At 42.3% G+C, this 21895-nt stretch overlaps 1 protein-coding gene across 15 annotated transcripts in view; it reads left to right on the top strand.

Annotated features, from left to right (window-relative positions):
• ARHGEF11 (Rho guanine nucleotide exchange factor 11) overlaps positions 1 to 21895 on the top strand; it is a 129433-nt gene that overhangs the window by 77399 nt on the left and 30139 nt on the right. For 8 of the 15 annotated variants that reach the window (XM_058660459.1, XM_058660458.1, XM_058660455.1 and 5 more), the window contains exons 4-11: positions 2520 to 2569; positions 3363 to 3420; positions 4232 to 4410; positions 5153 to 5224; positions 9568 to 9687; positions 11782 to 11827; positions 12782 to 12858; positions 15264 to 15398. In XM_058660459.1, coding sequence (XP_058516442.1) covers positions 2520 to 2569; positions 3363 to 3420; positions 4232 to 4410; positions 5153 to 5224; positions 9568 to 9687; positions 11782 to 11827; positions 12782 to 12858; positions 15264 to 15398 — 737 coding nt within the window. The other 7 variants (XM_004589048.2, XM_058660462.1, XM_058660461.1 and 4 more) reach the window with 5 other exon arrangements.

Below are 21895 nucleotides of genomic sequence, written 5' to 3'. Positions count from 1 at the left end.
ATGTGCCAGGTGGGGGGAGGGTCATGGTTGGTAATCCAGGCTGAAGAAGACAGTGAGGAGAAAGATAGGGTACAAATAAATACAACACAAATACACGGGGACAACTTCAGTGTAGCAAATGGGCTGGGCCAGCTGCATGGAGGAGCATCATAGGCTTGACTTGTTGGAGAACATGAGAAAGTGTAGGGAACAGGCTTGCCATTTCACACCAGGAATAAAAAGGAAAGGAAAAATATACTTGTAGTAATGTTGGAGAAAAGGCTAGGATATATTTATAAGAAAAGTGAAAGAATTTCAAAATTATGTCCAAAATAAGGTGTATAGATCATACAGGGATATAAATAATTATGACTTCATACATTCCAGAATTAAATTTTTATCAGAAAGAGGGATTTGTTTTTCAAACCCTAGGGTAAGACTCTGAAAAGACAGTTATGAAATGTGCCTTATTAACTTCTCAAGGTTCCTGGACAAGAGTGAGACCAAACTTAAGAAGCTTCCAGTGACTTGCTGTGCCTCTGTGGTCTGTCTGACACAGAACATGTGAAGTCTACCCTGGAGAAATGCGGGTTCAACTCTCCTTCACTTTTTTTTTTCACTTGTCTGAGGCTTAGCAGAGAGTCAGACCCAAAAAAACAAAAAGATGACTTGCAGTAAAATAAGAGTTCTGGCAAGAGTGAACAGGCATCCACATGCAAAAGGGAGGGAAAGAGAAAATGTGTGAACTGAGTAGGAGAGGAGAGACTTCTTTTGGATTGGTATTAAACCTGCAAGGGTAATAAAGCAATTGTTACTGACTTTTCCAGAGATTAGGTTTCTTTAGTTCTCTGTTTCTTGAAGTATAGTCTGTGTTCTACCTATATCATAGGCTGGAAGATGATTGAAATTCTTATTCCCTAGGCCCAGCCCTAGAACTAAATTGTCTAGCAAGGGAGCCAAGGAATACACTTAACAAGTTCCCCCAGTGATTTTCAGGCTTACTGCTGTTAGATGCCTTTACTCTAAATAATTGTGGGTTTCTTAAAAGTCAGTTATTAAAAGTCGCCTCACGTGTTTCATACATTCCAATAAGGCAGCTCGTTCTTATCCTGCTTTATTTTCTAGATAGCTGTATGAGAGAGTTCCAAGCTATTTGCAAATACTCTTCCATAAACAACACTATAGTTGAGATGAAGATAATCTTGATCTTACAATGAAAAGCCAAACTATAATCTAGTCATCTCTGTATTTTTTCTTTTGCATTAGAAACATATAGATAAGCTTTATGGGAGTTTTGTTTGGATCAGATAAGTACAACTTACAGATTTAATGACCATATAGGGGCATATTTACAATATGTGATTGTTACGCTTTTCATTAACTTGTTTCAGCTGTTATGTTTCTTGTATTTTTTTAGAGGCAAGTAAGACTAGCAATACAAGTTGTTTAAAACTGCGTAATGGCGGCCCATGTTGTAGCACAGCAAGTTAAGCTACCACTTACGTCACGAGCATCCCGTATCAGAGTACCAGTTCTTTGCTATATTTCCAGTCTTGTGGCTTTTACCTGGCTAAGACACCACTGTTACAACCATTTGGGGAGTGAACCAGCAGATGGAAGATCAGTCAATCTGTTACTCTGTCTTTCCTTCTTTCTCCTTCTCTGTCACTCTGCCTTTCAAATAAACAATTTAAAAAATAAAATCAGTTTTTACTGTGGTCAAAATTGCCTCAACCTCTATGTGAGTTGTAACCTTAAAAAGTAGAAAATATTTTGTACTTAGCATCTCTTACTCACTTTTCATCAAAAGCCCTTAATCCAGTCCATTTTATTTGTTTGTTTGTTTATTTAATGATACAGTTCCACAGGTTCCATATCTAGACATAATTCAAATAAACCACATCTCCTCTTCGCGGAGCCTGGACCCACCCATCTCCTGCCTTGGCCTTCTGACTGTCGGAAACCTCGTATCTGAGTAGATGATAGGAAAAAAACGGTTAATGACCTTGCGTAGTCCATACTGATTCAAAAGTCATTGCGGCATTGGCACAGAATAGGGTGCACACTCAGCGTTTGAGTTACTTAATACAGAAAATGAGGTAAAATTTCAGAGAGGAAATTTCTTAGTTTGGGGCTGTTATATCAGAACACCCCAGACTGGATGACTTATAAAGAGCAGAGATTCACTTCTTACAGTTCTGGGGGTTGGGAATTCATGATCAAGGTGTTGAAAAGGGCCTTCTTGCTGCATCATCCTGTGGCAGAAGGCAGGACAACAGAGGACAGGAAGACAAACTTGGCAGCAACAAGTCTGTTTATAATCAACATTAAGCCATTCTTGAAAGCAGAGCTTTCGCGACCTAAACACTTCCTCTTGGGCCATACCTCCCCACACTGTTGCATTGCGGATTTGGTTTCCAACATTTGACTCTTAGGGAGCACATTCAAACCATGGCAGGAAAGGATCTGGGGCCTTGGTGTAGATTCATCGACTCTGGAAGAGGTTGTTGGGCTCTGCTGACAAGGCCTTCTCCTTACAGGAGGTGCAGCCATGAAAGCTGGTGTGAAAGAGGGCGACCGGATCATTAAAGTGAGTGACCCCAATGCAACCCCCCCTCCCAGGAGAGGATATGTGAGCAGTACCACTTCTGACCTCAGTACATCCTGCAAACTGCCATTTTAATACCACTATCAATTGACTATTGAGTTGGGTGGTACCGTGAACGGGAACACAAAACATAGCATGAAAGAGAGTGGGGATTAAAACTGCTGTGTTCTGTCCTCTAGACTTTCAAATCTGAAGCTACCAAGCTTCTAAAACGTATCATTATTCCAATTTCACTAGATGACAAAATAAGAAGACAGAAATGTGAATAGTGAAGGACCCAGGCCTTCAGATTCTCAGGCGCCATTTTGTCCTCCATCCATTGTTGACCTGAGGATCTTGCCAGTTCCAAACAACTATGATCTTCCTTGTTCATTTGAGTCTGTCTGCTGCAAAATGCAATCTTGGAAGCACCAGGGAAATGGTAGATTAGGATCTTGTAGTCCTCTAGAAAAAAAGTACACTGGGTCAGAGGACATATACTTGCATGCAGGGCAAATAGTTTGGAAAGTGTGTATCAAAAATGAATAAATGAATGGATGAGCCAACAGACAACAAAGACACAGATCTTATCCTTGAAAAGTTACAGGCCAGCTAGGGAGACAGAACACAAAGATGTGAGCAGAAACAAAATTCATAACATGAATTCGAGTAAACATGACCAAATATGGCTAAAGAACATTGGAAAGTGCGTTCCCAAAAATGTGCCATTTTAAACCTTAAGAAGCATCCCTTAGTTTTCATCATCATTACTCAACATCATTTGTTCCTCCAACAGGTCAACGGCACCATGGTGACCAATAGCTCACACCTGGAGGTTGTGAAGCTTATCAAATGTGAGTTGGAAAGAAGTCTGAAAGCTAAAGAAAGCAGGGGAGCAAGTGGGCAGAAGGGAGAGGGAGGAAGGAAAAAACAGACTATGACCTATGTGGTTTGTAAAGCAACCAAAATTATGTCTTTAATCTTGGCATGGAGTGATCTGCTTGGGCAGCCACAATTCCCTCTTATCATTTCAAGTGGAGACACTATTAGTCTCTCATCAGATATCTTCATTTTTACCCACACCCATTATTATTTTTCTCATTTTTATTATATCCTACTGACACACTTCACTCAAGTAATATTCAGTCCCCTCTCCCATTCACAGACCTTTCTCATTTGTTTCCTATTTTGGAACAAAGAAGTAAAAATTTCTGTTTCTGGTCAGAAAAAAAATTTGAATCTGCACAAGTAATCAAATAGAAGCAATAAATGTTAAGGAGAGAATTAAAATATGTAGGTAGTTTGGGGAACGTGGAGTAGAATTTGAATGTCTTCCATGTGCCAGACAGGCAGAATGCCAGAGAATCTACATGGGCCATTTAACTCACTGAGATGCAGGAGGTAACAGGGTACTGATGAGACAGCCCATTGGGTATGTTCTCAAATATTTGTGGATGGAATCTTTGTTGAAGTCTGTGTGAAAGAAGGGAAGGAAGTAGTACTTGGGTTGATGCAGGAGGGGAGGACAGGAATGAGACAATGTGAAGGTGCACAACTTAACCTTCAGGATCAAGAGCTTAATGAGGAGGGAGGAAAATCACCTCTGTGGCTTGAATGTCTGAATTCCAAAACAGTACCACTCAGATCTTTCTTGTTTTCCTCCAGCTGGTGCCTATGTTGCACTGACACTCCTGGGCTCTTCTCCTTCATCTGTTGGTGTCTCTGGGCTCCAGCAAGACCCACCCCCAGCAGGAGCTCTCCGAGCCACCCCTGTGATCCCACCACCACCATCTCCTCCACCTCTGCCACCTCCACAACGCATCACAGGACCCAAACCTCTTCAGGTACCAGTCCTCCTGACTCTCCCATTGGGAAAGAAAGATGAGGCTGTGATAATCAGAGACCAGCCTGAAGATATGTGGAAGACCATGAGAGAGTTAAACAAAAATGAAAGCTCTGTGAAAGGAATTGTCCTGTGTGTTAATGTCCTCCTTCCATGTGAGTGTGTATTAGGTTGTATCACACTACAGCATTTGGTATGCAAAGGTGTGGAAAACTCGCAGGAGGTCCTCTAGAGTACTGCTTCTTATCAAGAGAAAGTACATACCTCAGGCAAGGACAGAAGAAAGGAAGCATCTGTTAAAGACCTGCCAGACACTTTTAGAAGGGTGTGTTATACAAATCAAGAAGTTGGGGAAGGGTTTGTACACTAGAGAAAGGACTGTGTAGAGGAGCAGAATAGGGATCCCAGTTGGTACAGGACAATGACAAGTACAGAGACAACCATAAGGGTGAGGGAAAATCTGTGTCAGTGAAAAGGACAAGATGCTGGTATGAGAAATAGGGCTTATTTCATTTAAAAAGACTGAACCAGAGAGTCCTGGAAGACCTAGAAATACTAAAGGTGATTATATTTATGATTTCTAGGAGTTCAAGAGTAAAATTAAAATAAGATTTCATATTAACTGCCTGCAGCCAGGTACCAAGTGTTACAAGTGTTTCTTGCCAAGGAATCAATAGATAGAAAAGAGTTAAGTTACTGAGCTAGTCTCTAACTCTCACCACTATCATATTTTCTATTCCTAGGATCCCAAAGTTCAAAAACATGCAACCCAGATCCTCAGAAATATGCTGAGGCAGGAGGAAAAAGAGTTACAGGTAAGGTCACTACTGACAAACTTACCGTTTCTCTAATAAAATAATACTTTATCAGATCTGACTGTCAGTGTATTCAAATTAATTTGTAGGCCACATCCTATTGCAGTAAAACTTTGGAAAGTAAAACTTTGGAAAGTAAAACTTCAAAACCACTTAAGAATGGTCATTGGCCAGTATAATTTGTTCAAACAAAATTTCACCAGTAGAGTGAGTTGCTTCATGTATAATAGATTTGGATACTGAATATGTAGACAAAATGTAGATAGGTGACAAGATAGATAGACTAAATTGAGAGGACATTAGAATTGAAGAAAATCAGGATCAGTTGAAGGAAAGAATAAAAAAGATAGTGATGGGGTAAGTAAATACTGGCCAGATTGATGGGCTCTTTTGGTTTGGGAGTAGGGGTAGAGAAATTTCCAGGTCTATGAATCCATATGCACAATGAACAATAAAAAAATTAACTTGACCAGAGTTGAATAATCAGATTTCTGTTATAGCTGTGACTTGCAGCTCTTCACCACCACATTTCAATTCAGTACATTTCTCTAGGTGTCCGCTATGTGTAAAATATTCCATTCCTATAGTATGCACAAATGAAAAAGATTACATGGGTCTCGTCCACAAGACATAATGGTACTACTATAAAGATGTGTTTAAGGTCTCAGGGGGCAGAGGGAAGACACATTACATTTGGAGGGAGAGTGGAAGGAACAGAGAGCTTGCAAGAAGAGCGATTAATTAATGGGAATGTAGGAAAAAGCTTCACAAAGGAACTAGTATTTCAGATCTGCCTTAAAGAGTAGTACTTTGGTAAGAGAGAGATGGAGGAGGGAACGCTAGTGAATGGACCATGTAAGTCAAAGGCACAGAGTGGTAAAGTACTTTCACCTGTTTAGTATTAATCTCTTGCTGTGCAGTAGGTATTCTGTGTGCACTAAGATGATGGATGGGAATAGTGTTAAGGGTAGGAGTTAAAGGAAATGAGTGGATGAATAAAGATATAAGTGCTGATGCACACATGCTAACAAATGTAGAATAATCAAGATAGTAGAGGACTGGTATAAGGATAGACCTATAGTTCAGTGGAATAGAATTCAGAGTCTAGAAATTAACCAATACACCTATGGTCAATTGATTTTCAACAAAGGTGCCAAGACAATTCAATGGAGAAAGAATAGTCTTTTCAACAGTGGTGCTGGGACAACTGGATATCTGCATGCAAAGAATGAATTTGGACCCTTACCTCACACAATAAAATTTAACTCAAAGTGGATCAAAGACTTAAATGTAAGAGCTAAAACTTTTTAAAAACTATGAAATTCTTAGAAGAAAACAGATGTAAATCGTCATGACTTTCTGATAGGCAGTGTTCTTTAGATTTTACACCAGAAGTATCAACAGTAGGAAAAAAAAAAAAGATAAATTGGATGTTGTCAAAATTAAAAACTTGTTTTTAATTGATAGTACACTATCAAGAAAATAAAAAGACAATCTACAGAATGGGAAAAATGTTGGCAAAAATTACCTGATAAGGGGTTTACAACAAGAATATATGAAGAACTCTTACAGACCAATAATAAAAAGACAGTTGAATGCTTTAAATGGCAAGGGGTTTAAATATAGTTTCTTTAAAAAGATATATGAATGGCTAATAAAATCGCTTCTCATCCTTTTGGCTAAGATCAAGTGTAGTACAGGTGGCTAATAAGCCCATTACTAAATGCGCAACACTGTTAATCATTGCAGTATTGTTGATCAGAATGACAGTGAGGTACTACTTCACACCTTGTTAGGATGGCTGTAACCAGAATAACAGTCGGGATATGGAGAAGTCTGGATAATACTATCTTATGTTTTGTCTACATCCTAATCTATTTCCCATCATTGACTATAGAAATGTAAAAGTATAGCAGCTCGGGAAAGCAGTTTTCCAGTTTTTCCAAATGTTGAACACAGAGACACTGTATGATCCAGCAATTCTCCTTCTAGGTGAATACCCAAAAGAACTGAAAACGTGTTCACACAAAAACTTACACATGAGTATTAATAGCTAGAAAGTAGAAACAAAATATTTATGAGCTAAATAAGCTAAATGTGGATACATAAGCTAAATGTGGAGTAGCTGATATAATGATATTCAGCTATAAAAAAGAATAAAGTACAGATACATGCTATAATGTGGATTAACTCTGAAAATACTTAGCAAAATGAGAGAAACCAGACATAGAAGTCTGTTTTATGATCGCGTTAATACAGAATGTCCAAAATAGGCAAATCCATGGAGAAGAAGTTAGTGCTTGCCATAGGATGGACAAAGGAGCAAACTGGGAGGGACTGCTAACAGGTAGCAGCTTTCCTGTTGCAGCAATGGGAATATTTGCATTTAGATAGTGCAGACTGTTAGGTAACTCTGAAGCTGTACTAAAATCCATGGAATTTCATACTGTAAAGTGGCAAAGTTTAATTCTATGAATTATCATCTCAATAATCATGTAAAAGGTTTACATTGAACCCCTGTCCCTTCAAAAAAGGAAATTAGTACAGATAATCAGGCTTCCTGGGGTGACGTTTGAGTTGGACTCAGTCTACTGTGATCAGAGCATAGAAAATGGCATGTTGCGGGGTGGGGGTTGAGGGTGTTTGGGAGCCTTAAACACCATGATGAGCTTGGAGTTTGTTTTGAAGGCACTAGGAATTGATCAGAGGATTTTGAGCAGGGTTCTGAACACATTTTCAAGTCAATCTTTAGAGAAGGGTGTTAAGTAAATTGACTTAAGGAAAGCAGCTAGATGGCAGTTGCAGAAGATAAGAGATGGTGATAAATTTAACAAGAACAGCTGGAATAAGAGCAAAAAAGCAGATAGCAATGGGAGGCATCTTAGAAGTAACATCAGTATTATAGTATGCATCAGCTAGAAGGGAGAGGAAGAATAAATGGTGGCCTCAGATTTCGGTGCCTGGATAATTGTGAGAGATCACAACTGAGAGAGATCACCTAGGACACCAGTGTAGAGAGAAGCTATGCTTCTACAGTACCTTCACCAACCTCGAATATTGCACATCTTGCAGTTTTGTTTTGTTATCTTTTAGGTAGCTGTTTGAGCTAATACAGAAGGAAATAAATTGTGTATATTGGGTGACTGGAAGGCAAAGGAATAGGAGACACTCAAGTGTAGACAACTGACTTAAAGCATACAGCTGTGAAAGGAAGGAGGAAAAAAGTGGGACAGGAGCTTGAAAAATAATTGGAGATGATGGAATACATGATGATTGGAGATACATGAGCCCAGCATCTTTATTATTTATGCAACCAACAAGCTTTATTGAGAACTTCCATTTCAGTGAAATATGAAGAGTTGCCATGTAGTTGGGCATGTGACTATACCCTGGATATTGTGCTGAGCACTCTACACACAATCCCATTCAGATTTTAATAACAATCCCTTGAGGCAGGTCTTGTCATCTCCATTTTGTTGATGAGGATATACTCAAGCTTGCCCAAGTCCACACAGCCAATAAGTGGATGTTTCAGAATTTAAAACCAGAGCTCCCTGACTGAAGCCGCTGGACCCTTACACTAAGGCCATAAGTGATGCCATGATTCCTGCTCCCGAGAAGCTTCTTAATTGGGAGTGGTAAGAGGTGCTGGCTGCCCTCATCAGGCTTCTTCTCTCCTGTGGTTCTCATTTAATGTAAGTTGTGTGTGTGTGTGTGTGTGTGTGTGTGTGTGTGTGTGTTCCAATCTGAACATTAAATATGTCATACTTTTTAAAAAGTATTTATTTGTTATAATTTAAAAATCAGAATTACAGAGAAAGAGAGGAAAAGATCAATCTGCCGTTCTCTAGTTCTCCCCATGTGACCGCAGCAGCCAGGGCTGAGCCAAGCCAGAGCCAGAGCTTCTTTTAGGTCTACCACATGGATAGTAGGGTTGGGCCGTCTTCCACTGCTTTTCCTGATGTTGGCATTGCAAGTGTAGCTTTACCTGCTACCTCCCAATGCCAGCCCCGTATTTCACCCTTGAGAGGTGATAGTCAAGAAGACTTCAGTTAGGGTGTGGGGCTTAACCCAGACCTTGAAAAAATGGTGAGATTAGGGCAGCCTTTTGTGTTTTGTCTTCCTTCTCCATCTGCCTCATGAATTCTGTTTCTCATTAGTTAACACTGTTTTCTGAGCTTAAATGATAGTAAATTAATGTGTGCCTACTAAAAGGCAGAGATTCCTCCTCTGTCCCCTTTGTTTTAGATAGTTGCTCATTCTTCTCACTGATGAGTCGTTCATTCTCTACTAACCACTCCTCTACCTTCTCCCTTCCTCCTTATCCTCCTCACCCTCCCCAGCGTATCTGTGAGGTGTATAGCCGGAACCCTGGCAGCATGCTAGAAGAGCAGATGGAAGGTGCCCGGCGGCGAGTCACTCAGTTACAGCTGAAGATCCAGCAGGAGACTGGTGGCTTAGTGGTGAGTGATGATAGGCATAGCTCTAGGCAAGGCACCATGCAGTTGGCCTGGGGCTAGAGTGAGGGAAAGAGCAGAACCTCAAGGCTGAGCTATTAAGTGTTTAGTATTTTATAAAGAAACAAAGTTAGCAATTCTTTATCAAGAACCAGAAGCCAAGCCCTATCATAACACTTGGAAAACCATAAAAAGAAAGGAATGCTTTTTATTTATTTAGTCACCTTCATTTTATTTGAAAGGTTAAGAAATAGAAAGACAGACCTTCTGTCACCACTGATTCACTCCACAAATGCCCACAACAGCTGGGGCTAGGCCAGTCCAAAGGTGGGAACTAGAACTGTCTGGATCTCTTATTTGGGTGGTAAAGACCCAAGTACTAGAGCCATCACCTACCGCCTTCCCGGGGACACATTAGCAGGAAACTAGAATTGGAAGCAGATCTAGAACTTGAACCTAGGCACTGCAAGATGAGATGTGAACAGACCCAAATGTATCCGAAACAAAGAGATAAGAAAGCAATTACCATCTTTACTCTCTTAATTATCCTTTTCTTCTGTATAGTTTTCCTGTAGTTGACATATTCATACCCTAGTTTTACTCAGTATTCATTTGGAAGTTTTGTTTTTTTTTTTTTTTTTCATTGTCTTAATTTGAGAGGCAAAGTTACAGAGAGAACCTTCCATCCACTGGTTCACTCCCCAAATGGACCCAGAGCTGAGACAGGCTGAAGCCAGAAACCTAGAGCTGCTTCCAGATCTCCCACATGAGAGTAGTGGCCCAAGCCTTTGGGCTGTTCTCCCCTGCTTTCTCAGGTGCATTCACAGTGAGCTGACTCAGGAAGTGAAGTACTGGTACTCATATGAGAAAGCACTGTTGCTGACAGGGGCTTAGCCTACTGTGTTACAATGCCAGCGCCCATCTGGCAGCTTTTAAAGTCAGCCTGTGTAAAGAACGAATTGCTTAGATCTTTATCAGTAGCTAACCACACTTTGTGGAAAATTCCAGAGAGGAGGTGATTCTTTATTCAAGTCAAGAACTTCACTATTAGTCTTAATTAACTTCATTCTTTGGGTAAATAGGAAATAACTCTAGAAACATTAAGGTTTCCAAGAGGAGCTATTTGCCAATACTATTACAGATTATATAAGAATTAATCTACTTTTTTTTTATTGGAACAGCCCTATGAGAAAAGTTTGGTAAACACAGGCAAATGAATTTGAGCTACTTTGTTTTCTAAAAGACTTCTCATATATTGTTTATAGTTGTTCAGGTGTAGACTTAGAGCTTTTGGATTCAGTTCTCAGCTATAGTTCTCATCAACTTTTAAGACTGAGACAAGTTAGTTAATCCCTCGGAGCCTCCATTCCCTCATTTACAAAATGGAGAATACCACGGTACCCACCTGATAGGGTATTGTCACAAGTGAAGCATGCCCTTGCCCAGGGGCCAGCCCGTGCTTGCTGCCACTGCCTTGGTGTCATTCTGCCCGTGTGTGCTGTGAAGTGCATCAGAGTCTTACCTCCAAGATCACATTCAGGTTCTGAGCTCTGACCTGGCTATATCACTCGAACAAATTATTTAAGATCTTTCTCTGAGCTTCTGTCGCCTCATTTATAACATGGGGGAAGTGTGTCTCAATCACTGAATGATTCACATGACATCTAGAAAGTGCTTTGTGAACAGTTAAGCACTAGTAAGCAACATTTCTTCCATGTCACTTGGGGCAGTCAGACCAGACCAAATTGCTAGTCCTCAGAGATCACTCAAGGTAAACTTGTGATATCCTCTATCAAACTACTTGAACTTTTTGTATTCTTTGATAATCAGTTCTTTCTTGTATCCAAACCAAATAAGATGCTAGATACTTGGAGACCCAGGGTGATAAAGTGAGATTTTAGTTTACACCCAGTAAAGCTCCCTTATGACCAGTAGGGGTCACCATCCTCCCCAAAGGTGCAAATGAAGCCATATTTGTTCTGGCTCGGCCTTTTGAGGCAATCAGGCAGAAGATGCCACTGACTGTAGGCAAATAATCTTCTGATTGGGGGAAGCAAAGGCTTACAAAATTTGCCCATCCTCTGGGCCTTTCTTTTTTAGGATACACTTCCACTGTATGGTGACACCAGCCAGAGGCCATCAGAAGGTAAGTTCTCTTCCTCACTTTGTTGTGTGACATATTTCTGTCCAGGTTTCCTATCCATTGTTTCCTTTGTAGGGCATATTCTGGGGAAGAAAATATTTAGTACCTACCTCTAGAGAATAGGATAAATGTACAAATAGATAGTGAAACTGAACTACTTCAGCAGTGAAAATGAACATATCACCCATGGCACTGCATAGAGGCCAGGGAGATATTGGTATGATTATGGTCCAGACATCAGCTTGTCTAACACCACCTGGCACTTACTTATTGTAAAAAGACATGTAACAGTAACCTGATGAATGTTGGGAATGAGTTCAGGGATAGGACTAATCATGTGCAAAATGTGCTACCTTGCTGCAGGAAGTAACGTGGCCTTTGTGTAAGTGCTGAGGTAAATGAAAGGTGTGATAAGGGCCTGGCGGCGTGGCCTAGCGGCTAAAGTCCTCGCCTTGAATGCGCCAGGATCCCATATGGGCGCCAGTTCTAATCCTGGCAGCTCTACTTCCCATCCAGCTCCCTGCTTGTGGCCTGGGAAAGCAGTCAAGGACGGCCCAGTGCATTGGGACCCTGCACCCGCCTGGGAGACCTGAAAGAGGTTCCTGGTTCCCGGCTTTGGATTGGTGCAGCACTGACCGTTGCGGTCACTTGGGGAATGAACCATCGGATGAAAGATCTTCCTCTCTGTCTCTGCTCCTCTCTGTATATCTGATTTTATAATAAAAATAAAATAAATCTTTAAAAAAAAAAGAAAGAAAGAAAGGTGTGATAAAGCAGAGGGCAGTTGTGCCAGGAGAGTCTGGGGTCCATGAGATGAGAGAACCAAAAGGAAGCTAGTGGAAGAAGGGAAAATGACAGCTTCCCTTCCCTCTCCTTTGTACAGGTACCTAAGTAAAATATTTTTTTTCTCAAGCTACAACCACTTTGCTATATAATTAAAAGCTCTTTTCTTTTTAGGTCGTCTGTCTCTGGATTCCCAGGAAGGGGATAGTGGCTTAGACTCTGGGACAGAGCGTTTTCCTTCTCTCAGTGAGGTAAGTGCCAGCGTTTTCCTTCTCTCAGTGAGGTAAGTGCCAGCGGCTATGAGTACAATTACGATGATACATTTGGGGACAGTTTGGCCCAGCAGTTTAGATGCCTTTATCCTGTGTTGGAGCCCCTAGGTTCAGTCAATCAGGCTCCTGACTCCATCTTTTTTTCTTTCTTTTTTTTTTTTTTTTAATTGTAAAGTCAGATCTACAGAGAGGAGGAGAGGCAGAGAGGAACATCCTCCATCTGCTGATTTACTTCCCAACTGACCACAACGCTGGAGCTGTGTTGATCTGAAGCCAGGAGCTAGGAGTTTTTCCGAGTCGACCATGCGAGTGCAGGGTCCCAAGGCTTTGGGCTGTCCTCAACTGCTTTCCCAGGCCACAAGCAGGGAGCTGGACGGGAAGTGGAACAGCTGGGATTAGAACCAGTGCCCATAAGAGATCCCAGCATGTGCAAGGCGAGGAATTCAGCTGCTAGGCTACCACACCAGGCCCTCCAGCTTTCTTTAAATGTGAACCCTGGGAGACAGTGGTGATAGCTCAAGTAATTGGTTTGCTATCACCCAAATAGGAGACTCAGATTGAGTTCCTAGTTCGCAGCTCTGGCCCAGGCCCCTACCACAACTGTCACAGATATTTGAAGAGTGAATCAGTGATTGAGAGCACTCTCTATCCCTCTGTATGTCTCTGTCCATCTTGGTGCCTTTCAAACTAAAAATAAAAGGCCCAAACATATTGTCTGCATGGTTTGTTTGTTTTAAAAACGGTCTCTACATTTGGTTTCCATTCCCTGTGCACCTAAAGGCTCTGCTGCCAGCTGGCCACATCAAGACCTCTATCTAGGGCCCGGCGGCGTGGCCTTACGGCTAAAGTCCTCACCTTGAACGCCCCGGGATCCCATATGGGTGCTGGTTCTAATCCTGGCAGCTCCACTTCCCATCCAGCTCCCTGCTTGTGGCCTGGGAAAACAGTCGAGGACGGCCCAAAGCTTTGGGACCCTGCACCCACATGGGAGACCTGGAAGAGGTTCCAGGTTCCCGGCTTCGGATCGGCGTGCACCGGCCCGTTGCAGTCACTTGGGGAGTGAATCGTTGGACAGAAGATCTTCCTCTCTGTCTCTCCTCCTCTCTGTATAACCGGCTTTCCAATAATAATAAAATCTTTTTAAAAAAAGAAAAAGAAAAAAAAAAAAAGACCTCTATCATCTGTGTATTTCCTCTCTAGCTCCACTCCCTAGGATTTTAGTCACTGTATTCTAGGTTCCAGTAAAAGGGTTTCAGATGCATCGTACATATCTGGCTTTCATGGTGCTATTGTCAGCTTTTCACGGTATTATTGTCAACCAAATGGAGAGGAAGGCCATGCTGTTAGCAGGCCTTTCAGAAAGAGAAAAGCAAGACAGAAGTTCTCAAAGACAGTGAGTCAGTGAGTTGATCAAAGACACATTTCCACCTGGTGGGAAGAAGTCGTCTTAAAAGTAGTACAATGGACCTGGCCTAACCAGAAGCAACATTTTGTTTGGTTCGGTTTGGTTTGGTTTTTTCTTTACCACAAATCTAACTTGACTGGCTCATTTTCTTTCTAGAGTGGCCAGTATCTGAATTCAGAGATTATTTCTCTCAGGTGTTCTTAATTTGCATATGTAGATGTTAAATATATATTTATAGTATGCAAGTATAGAGGAATAATAATAGGAAAATATTTATCTAATTTTGTGAATGAGTAGTTGAACAACATGTAAAAAAACCTAATTTTAGGTAGCAATTACTGCCCCTGTCTATTTGTAGGAAACTAATTACATGTGAAAAGATGAGTAAGTTTCAGATGTAAGAGTATTTCAGATTTTTTGGACTTCTGGATTAGGTTGCTCAAACTTTCATAAAGTTGTGCAAATGTGCCCAACTCTGGAAATCTCCAAAATCTAAAACATTTGGGTAAAGGATATTCAACCTGTATCTAGAAGATGACATAGTTGGTGATGAAGAGTGGAGTTATAGATTGAAATCCAGGGAATATCTGGGAATGCCTAGGTTGAATCTAGGACATACTTCATTGTTTCCCCTTTGACCTTCAGCAAGTCTAATAGTCTGAAGCTGTAGCATCTTCCTGTGAAAAGTAGGGGGAATTATGGGCTCTTCCTCGAAGGGCTATTGTGAGAATGGGAGGAGGTGAAAAATAAGGACTGTAATGCTAGGCACAGAGTAAGAACTGAACGTTTTTATTATTTTAAGGTCAATTTATTTATTTGAAAGAAAGAGAGAGATCTTCAGTCTGTTGCTGACTCCCCAAATGGCTGCAACAGCCAAGTCTTGCCAAACCGAGTGTAGTTAGCGCCTCCAAATGAGCTAAGTAAACCCCAAGGGTCTCCCAGGCAGGATTCCTTCTCACAGAATTCTCTGTTACTCTAGTCATTGATGAATCGGAACTCGGTACAGTCAGACCCTGGACTAGACAGCCCTCGAACATCCCCTGTGATCATGGCCAGGGTGGCCCAGCAACACAGGCGGCAGGGCTCAGATGCAGCAGTCTCTATCAGCGACCAGGTGAGTGATCTGAAGCCACCCACAGATTTCCTTTCCCTTTTGTCTTAACAGATTTGAATGTTACCAGCACACAGTCTTGAATAATCATACTGAATTGTTCCAGCAACAAATAATAAGAAAGATCATGTTTTTCTTTTTTTTTTCAAGATTTATCAATTTTTATTTCAAAAGCAGATCCACAGAAAGAAGGAAAGGCAAAAAGATCTTCCATCTGCTGGTTCACTCCCCAAATGGCTGCAACAGCTGGAGCTGAGTTGATCCAAGCCCAGAAGCCAAGATCCTCTTCCCAGTTTCCCAAGTGGGTGCAGGGTCCCAAAGCCTTGGACCATCCTCTGCTACTTTCCCAGGCCTCAGCAGGGAGCTACATGGAAAACAAACATCCAAGACACGAACCAGCACTCAAATGGGGTCTCAGCACTTGAAGGGAAGGATCACATCGAGCCCAAAATATCATGGCATTAAAAGATACATGGAGGGGCTGGTGCAGTGGCTTAACTGGCTAATCCTTTGCCTTGCAGTGCTAGCATCCCACATGGGCATTAATTTGTGTCATGGTTGCTCCACTTCTCATCCAGCTTCCTGCTTGTGGCCTAGAGGAGGGCCCAAAGACTTAGGACCCTGCACCTGAGTGGGGGATTCAAAGAAGTCTTGGCTCCTGGCTTCTGGCTGTTACAGCCTTTTGGAGAAAAACCAGCAGACAGATCTTTCTCTTCTTCTCTCTGTGTATCTGCTTTTCCAATGAAAATCTTAAAAAAAAAAAAAATAGTACATAGAAGTAATGCAATCTTTTTTTTTTTTTTTAAAGATTTATTCATTTTATTACAGCCAGATATACACAGAGGAGGAGAGACAGAGAGGAAGATCTTCCGTCCGATGATTCGCTCCCAAAGTGAGCCGCAATGGGCCGATGCACGCCAATCCGAAGCCGGGAACCAGGAACCTCTTCCGGGTCTCCCATGCGGGTGCAGGGTCCCAATGCATTGGGCCATCCTGGACTGCCTTCCCAGGCCACAAGCAGGGAGCTGGATGGGAAGTGGAGCTGCCGGGATTAGAACCGGCGCCCATATGGGATCCCGGGGCTTTTAAGGCGAGGACTTTAGCCGCTAGGCCACGCCGCCGGGCCCGAAGTAATGAATCTTGAATTCTCTGTGTAGGGTAAGCAACTATATCTGTAGGAATATGACAGCTAAGCAACAGGTAACTGGTCTTTCTTTGAACATCTGTAGAGAATAGAAATAAATTTATTTAGTGGTTCTCTGGGATACAATTTCAGTTTTCAGAAAATGAGCTCAGCTCTGCCAAGTCCTCTCCTCATTGACCCTGCCCCTCTTGATTGTTCTTCCATGGTGTCCTGAGGTTCTTCAGCCTCACTTTTTTTTTTTCTTAGTTGAAAGAGTTCCAAAGAGATCTGCCATCTGCTAGTTCACTCTCCAACTGGCCACAACAGCCAGAGCTTGGCCAACTGAAGCGGGAAGCCAGGAGCTTCTTCCCAGTCTCCCACATGGATACAAGGTCCCAAGACCTTGAGCCATCCTTTGCTGCTTTGCCAGGCCATGAGCAGGGAGCTGGATCAGAAGTAGAGTAGCCATGACTAAAACTGGTGCCCGTGTGAGATGCCATCACTGCAAAATTTGCTCACTAAGCCACCATGCTGGCCCCAAAGTCTGATTTAGGAACCCCTGCTCTCAAGGATAGACCAAGTTCAGGAACAATTTTGGAAGAGTAAGTGATTTCGACTTAGTACAACATGTTTGGGAAGAATCTGGGCTGTCTGGCAGTGGAATGGGCCAAGGCACAGAATTACCTGCCGTGATTCACACTGAAGCTAGACCTTTCCTCTTAGAAACACTGAGAAGATGTCTTCTAGTTTTGTAAAATAGCACTTTAAAAAAAATGGGGCTGGTGCTGGTACCCCAATGAGCGTTGGTTCAGGGGCTGCCTTGCTTCTAATCTGGATCACTTCTAATGTGCCTGGGAAATCAACAGAAGATGTCTCAAGTGCTTGGGCTCCTGCACTTGAGACCCAACAGAAGATCCTGGCTACTGGCTTCTGTCCCAGCCCTGGCCATTACATCCATTTTGGAGTGAGCCAGCTGATAGAAGACCTATTCCTTCTCTCCCCCTCTCTTTTATGTAACTCTTCTTCTCAAATAAATAGAAAAGATATTTAAAAGGAAATTGTCAGACCAGGAGCTATGGCTCAATGGCTAAACCCTTGCCTTGCAAGCGCCAGGATTCCATTTGGGTGACAGTTCACATCCTAGCTAATCTACTTCCCATTCAGTTCCCTGCCTCTGGCCTGGGAAAGCAGTGGATGATGGCTCAAAGCATTGAGACCAAGCACCCGCTTGGGAGACCTGGAAGAGGATTCTGGCTCCTGGCTTCAAATTGACTTGGCTTTGGCCAGTTTAGCCATTTCAGCCATTTGGGGAGTAAACAGCAGATGGAAGATCTTTTTCTTTGTCCTTCCTCTCCATAAATCTGATCTTCATTTACAATGAAAATAAATAAATCTTTTTTTTATAAAAAAGAAGAAATTGTCATGATTGTATGCAAAGGTTGATTGATTTATTTTACTTGAAAGTGTTACAGAGAGAGAAAGGGACAGATAGATGTTCCATCCACTGATTCACTCTCCAAATGGCCACAACAGCCAGAGCTGGGTCTGAAGCTGAGAGCCAGGAGCTTCTTCCAGGTGTCCCATGGCCTCCTTTCTTGCTTTTCCATGCCATTAACAGTGAGTTGGATTGGAACCAGAGCATCCAGGACACAACCAGCACCCATATGGGATGCCAGCACCACAGGGACAGGATTAGTCTGCCATGCCACCCTGTAGGCCCTATCAAAGATTTATTTAAAAAAAAAATTTACTTTTTTGGGCCAGGCGTGGTGGCCTAGTGGCTAAAGTCCTCACCTTGAACGCACCGGGATCCCACATGGGTGTCATTTCTAATCCCGGCAGCCCTGCTTCCCATCCAGCTCCCTGCTTGTGGCCTGGGAAAGCAGATGAGGACAACCCAAAGCCTTGGGTTCCTGCACCTGCGTGGGTGACCCAGATGAAGCTCCAGGATCCTGGCTTCGGATTGGCTCAGCTCCAGCTGTTGCAGTCACTTGGGGAATGAATCACAGGACAGAAGAATTTGTTTTCTGTCTCTCCTCCCCTCTGTATATCTGATTTTGCAATAAAAAAGTAAAATAAATGTTTTTTTAAAAATTTACTTTTTTTGAGTCAGAGTTGTAGAGAAAGATCCTCCATCCACTGATGCATTCCCTAGATGGCTGCAACAGCCAGCACTGGGCCAGGACACTTACTGGCATCCATATATGGGATGCCAGTATCACAGGCTGCAGCTTTACCCACTATACCATGACACTGGCCCCAACACTTTAAGATTTATGTATTCAATTTGAAAGAGTTAACAGAGAGAAAGAGCAAGACAGAGATCCTTCATTCACTCGTTCACTTCACAAATGGCTGCAGTAGCTGGTGCTCAGTCAGGCCGAAGTCAGGAGCCTAGAACTCTGTCCAGGTCTCCCTCTTGGGTCACAGGGGCCCAAGCACCTGAACAATGTTCTGCTGCTTTCCCAAATGTGTTAGCAAGGAGTAGAGCAGCCAGGACTATATGGAATGCCAACATTGCAAGAGCCAGCTTAACTTACTATACCACAACACACAGTGGCCCGAAACAGTGTTTTTAAAAACTTTTCTTATATTTTATTTCCTCTTATTTGAAAGGCAGAGTTACAGAAAGTAGAGGAGGTAGAGAAAGGTCTTCCAGCCACTGGTTCACTTCCCTAGATCGCGGCAACAGCCAGGAGCTTCCTGCAGGTCTCCCACGTGGGTGCTGAAGCCCAAAGATCTGAGCCCATCTTCTGTTGCTTTCCCAGGGCCTTAAGTAGGGGAGCTGGATTGGAAGTGAAATAGCTGGGACATGAACTGGCACTCATGTGATGCCGGTGCCACAGGCTCAGCTTACTTTACTATGCCATGGTGCCATCTCCAAAATAACATTTCTTAAAATTTAATCATCTACTGCCATAATTATTTTTTTTGCATTTTTGTAGTCCAAATGTATGATTTTACTTAATTTTTTTTCTTGGGAGTCGGCATTGTGGCATAACAAGTTGCTACCTGCAATGTAGAGTTTATATGAGTTTTGATTCAAGGTCTAACTGTTCGGCTTGTGATTCAGCTCCCTGCCAGTTCACCTAGAGAGTAATGGAAGATACCCCTGAACCCACCTAGGAGACCCAGATGAAGCTCCTGGCTTCAGATTGGCTTAGCTCCAGCCGTTGTCGCCCCTTGAGAAGTGAATCAGCAGACAGAAGATCTTCCTTTCTGTCTTTCCTCCTCTCTGTATATCTGACTTTCTGATAAAAATAAATAAGTCTTTTTAAAAGAACATTTTAATCAAGAACTGCTGTGCAGAAGAAGAAAACATTTGATATTTTAAATGTATCCATTGAATAGAGTTTAATTATTCTTAGAACTTGGAAGGAAAGTGGAGGAGGGGAGTGGATCCAGAGTTATTAAAAGGTATAAATTATCAACTGCTATACCAGATTTCACTTAGTCCTCATAACCTTCATGTGGTGAGAAAGGAAACTAGGCAAAGAAAGGCCAAGGGACTGGTCAGGGACTCGGGTTGTTGCTTGAAGAGTCAGATCTAGAACTTAGTTCTCTTTGAGCCCAAACACAAGGCTGCTTCCCTTCCTAGTCACTCTGTGATTGTCCACTCCTACCCCTCTCCTTGCAGAATGGCAGGACCAAGGTGAAGTTGCTGAAGGAGGTCCGACAGGTTGCTGAGGGTGTTAGCAGTCCCTCCTGATCACAGGGGAAGTTTCCCTTTAGTTAGTTAATAGGAGCAAGTGTGGCATAAAGGGTCTTAGAGTCTTTTTTTCTTTTAAGATTTACTTAATTTTATTTTTATTTGAAAGGCAAATTTACAGAGAAAGAGAGACAGACTTTTTCCATCTGCTGGTTCCCTCCCCAAATGGCCGCCAACACCCGAAACAGAAAGGCGGGAGCCAGGAGCTAGGAGCTTCTTCCTGGTCTCCCAAATGGGTGCAGCATCCCCAAGGACTTGGGCTATCCGGCACTGCTGCTTGCCCAGTCAGTAAGCAGGGAGCTGGATCAGAAGTGGAGCAGCCAGAACATCTCGTTTTCAATGATCTCGTTTTCCTGATCATTGTTAGGAAAAAAACGAGAGTAAATATGGTGCAGTTCCAGTTTCTTAACAATGTGTTAGAGCATAGGAAAAAAAGCCCGTACTAGCCATGAAACTATTAGCAGCAGCAGGCAGAAACGTAAAGAATGGTCACTTCCTATTGATAATTCCATAATGTTTGAAGCTTTAATGATAAGCATATTGTACTTTTGCAATTAGAGGCAAATATATGGTTATGAAGACTTAAGAAAAAATTTTCCCAGCAAATAAACAAGTCTAGTGCTTTTCAAGCTTTACCAGCAAACCAGACAATACCAGAAGTGCTCATCTACCACCTCCTGGGGATCCTGGATTCCAAGAGATTCAGAGATAGGATAATATGGAATAGAATACTGATCAGGATATGCTTGAGAGATGCATGTACAGCACATAAGACCTGACTCTGCAACTTGGTGCACATAGCCAATGCAGTGCTCATATTCTTTATTACAAACGGGTGTTAGACTCTGATCTTTGAGACACATTTCACATACTGTGACTCAAGTCATTATGGGCAGAGTCTGAAAATACACAGCAGAACAGGAAAGGAAGGAAGGAACTGTCAGGGAAATCCCCTTGCCAACGTGGGTGAGGAGGACATCTTCAGGCTGGGTAAAAGTAGGCTTGAGTAAGTCAAGTGAGTTCCAGAAACAGTGCCCTTGTTGTGGAATTGCTGGAAATGAGATTAAACTGAGAGGGCCCAGCACAATGACCCAGTTACTAAATTCTCACAAGTGCCAGGATGGGCACCGGTTCATGTCCCGGCTGCTTCACTTCCCATCCAGCTCCCTACTTATGCCTGGGAAAGTGGAGGTTGGCCCAAATCCTTGGAACCCTATGCCCACATGGGAGACCTAGAAGAAGCTTCTGGCTGCTGGATTTGGATCGCCTCAGCTCCAGTCATTGCAGCTATTTGGGGAGTGAACCAGCAGACATATTTTTCTCTCTGTAGATCTGCCTTTCCAATAAAAATAAATAATTTTTTTTTAAAAACTGAGAAATAATAATTGGTGGAAGAACTTTAAAAGATCAAGGAACTTTCAAGTTTGCATAAGGTAGGAAGAAAAGTCAGGCTAATTTGTTTGGATTTTAGATAGGTAGTAGGAATTCTACCACATAATTTTAGCAGAGAAATAATACAATGGTGTTTGAGAAAGATCAGCCCATCCCTTTTTGTGCAGGAGGCCGAGACCCACCACTAGGCTCTGTGACAGTTGCTAAACCAGTGGGATTTACTAGTTCACAGCAGCTGTTCTCAGCACTCTAGTGGACATTAGATTCGAAAAGTAC

This window comes from Ochotona princeps, chromosome 2 (genome assembly GCF_030435755.1).
Source record: "Ochotona princeps isolate mOchPri1 chromosome 2, mOchPri1.hap1, whole genome shotgun sequence".
In the NCBI taxonomy this organism is placed as follows: domain Eukaryota; kingdom Metazoa; phylum Chordata; class Mammalia; order Lagomorpha; family Ochotonidae; genus Ochotona; species Ochotona princeps.
Note: the sequence above shows the minus strand (reverse complement) of the source record. Positions and strands in the feature narration are given on the sequence as shown.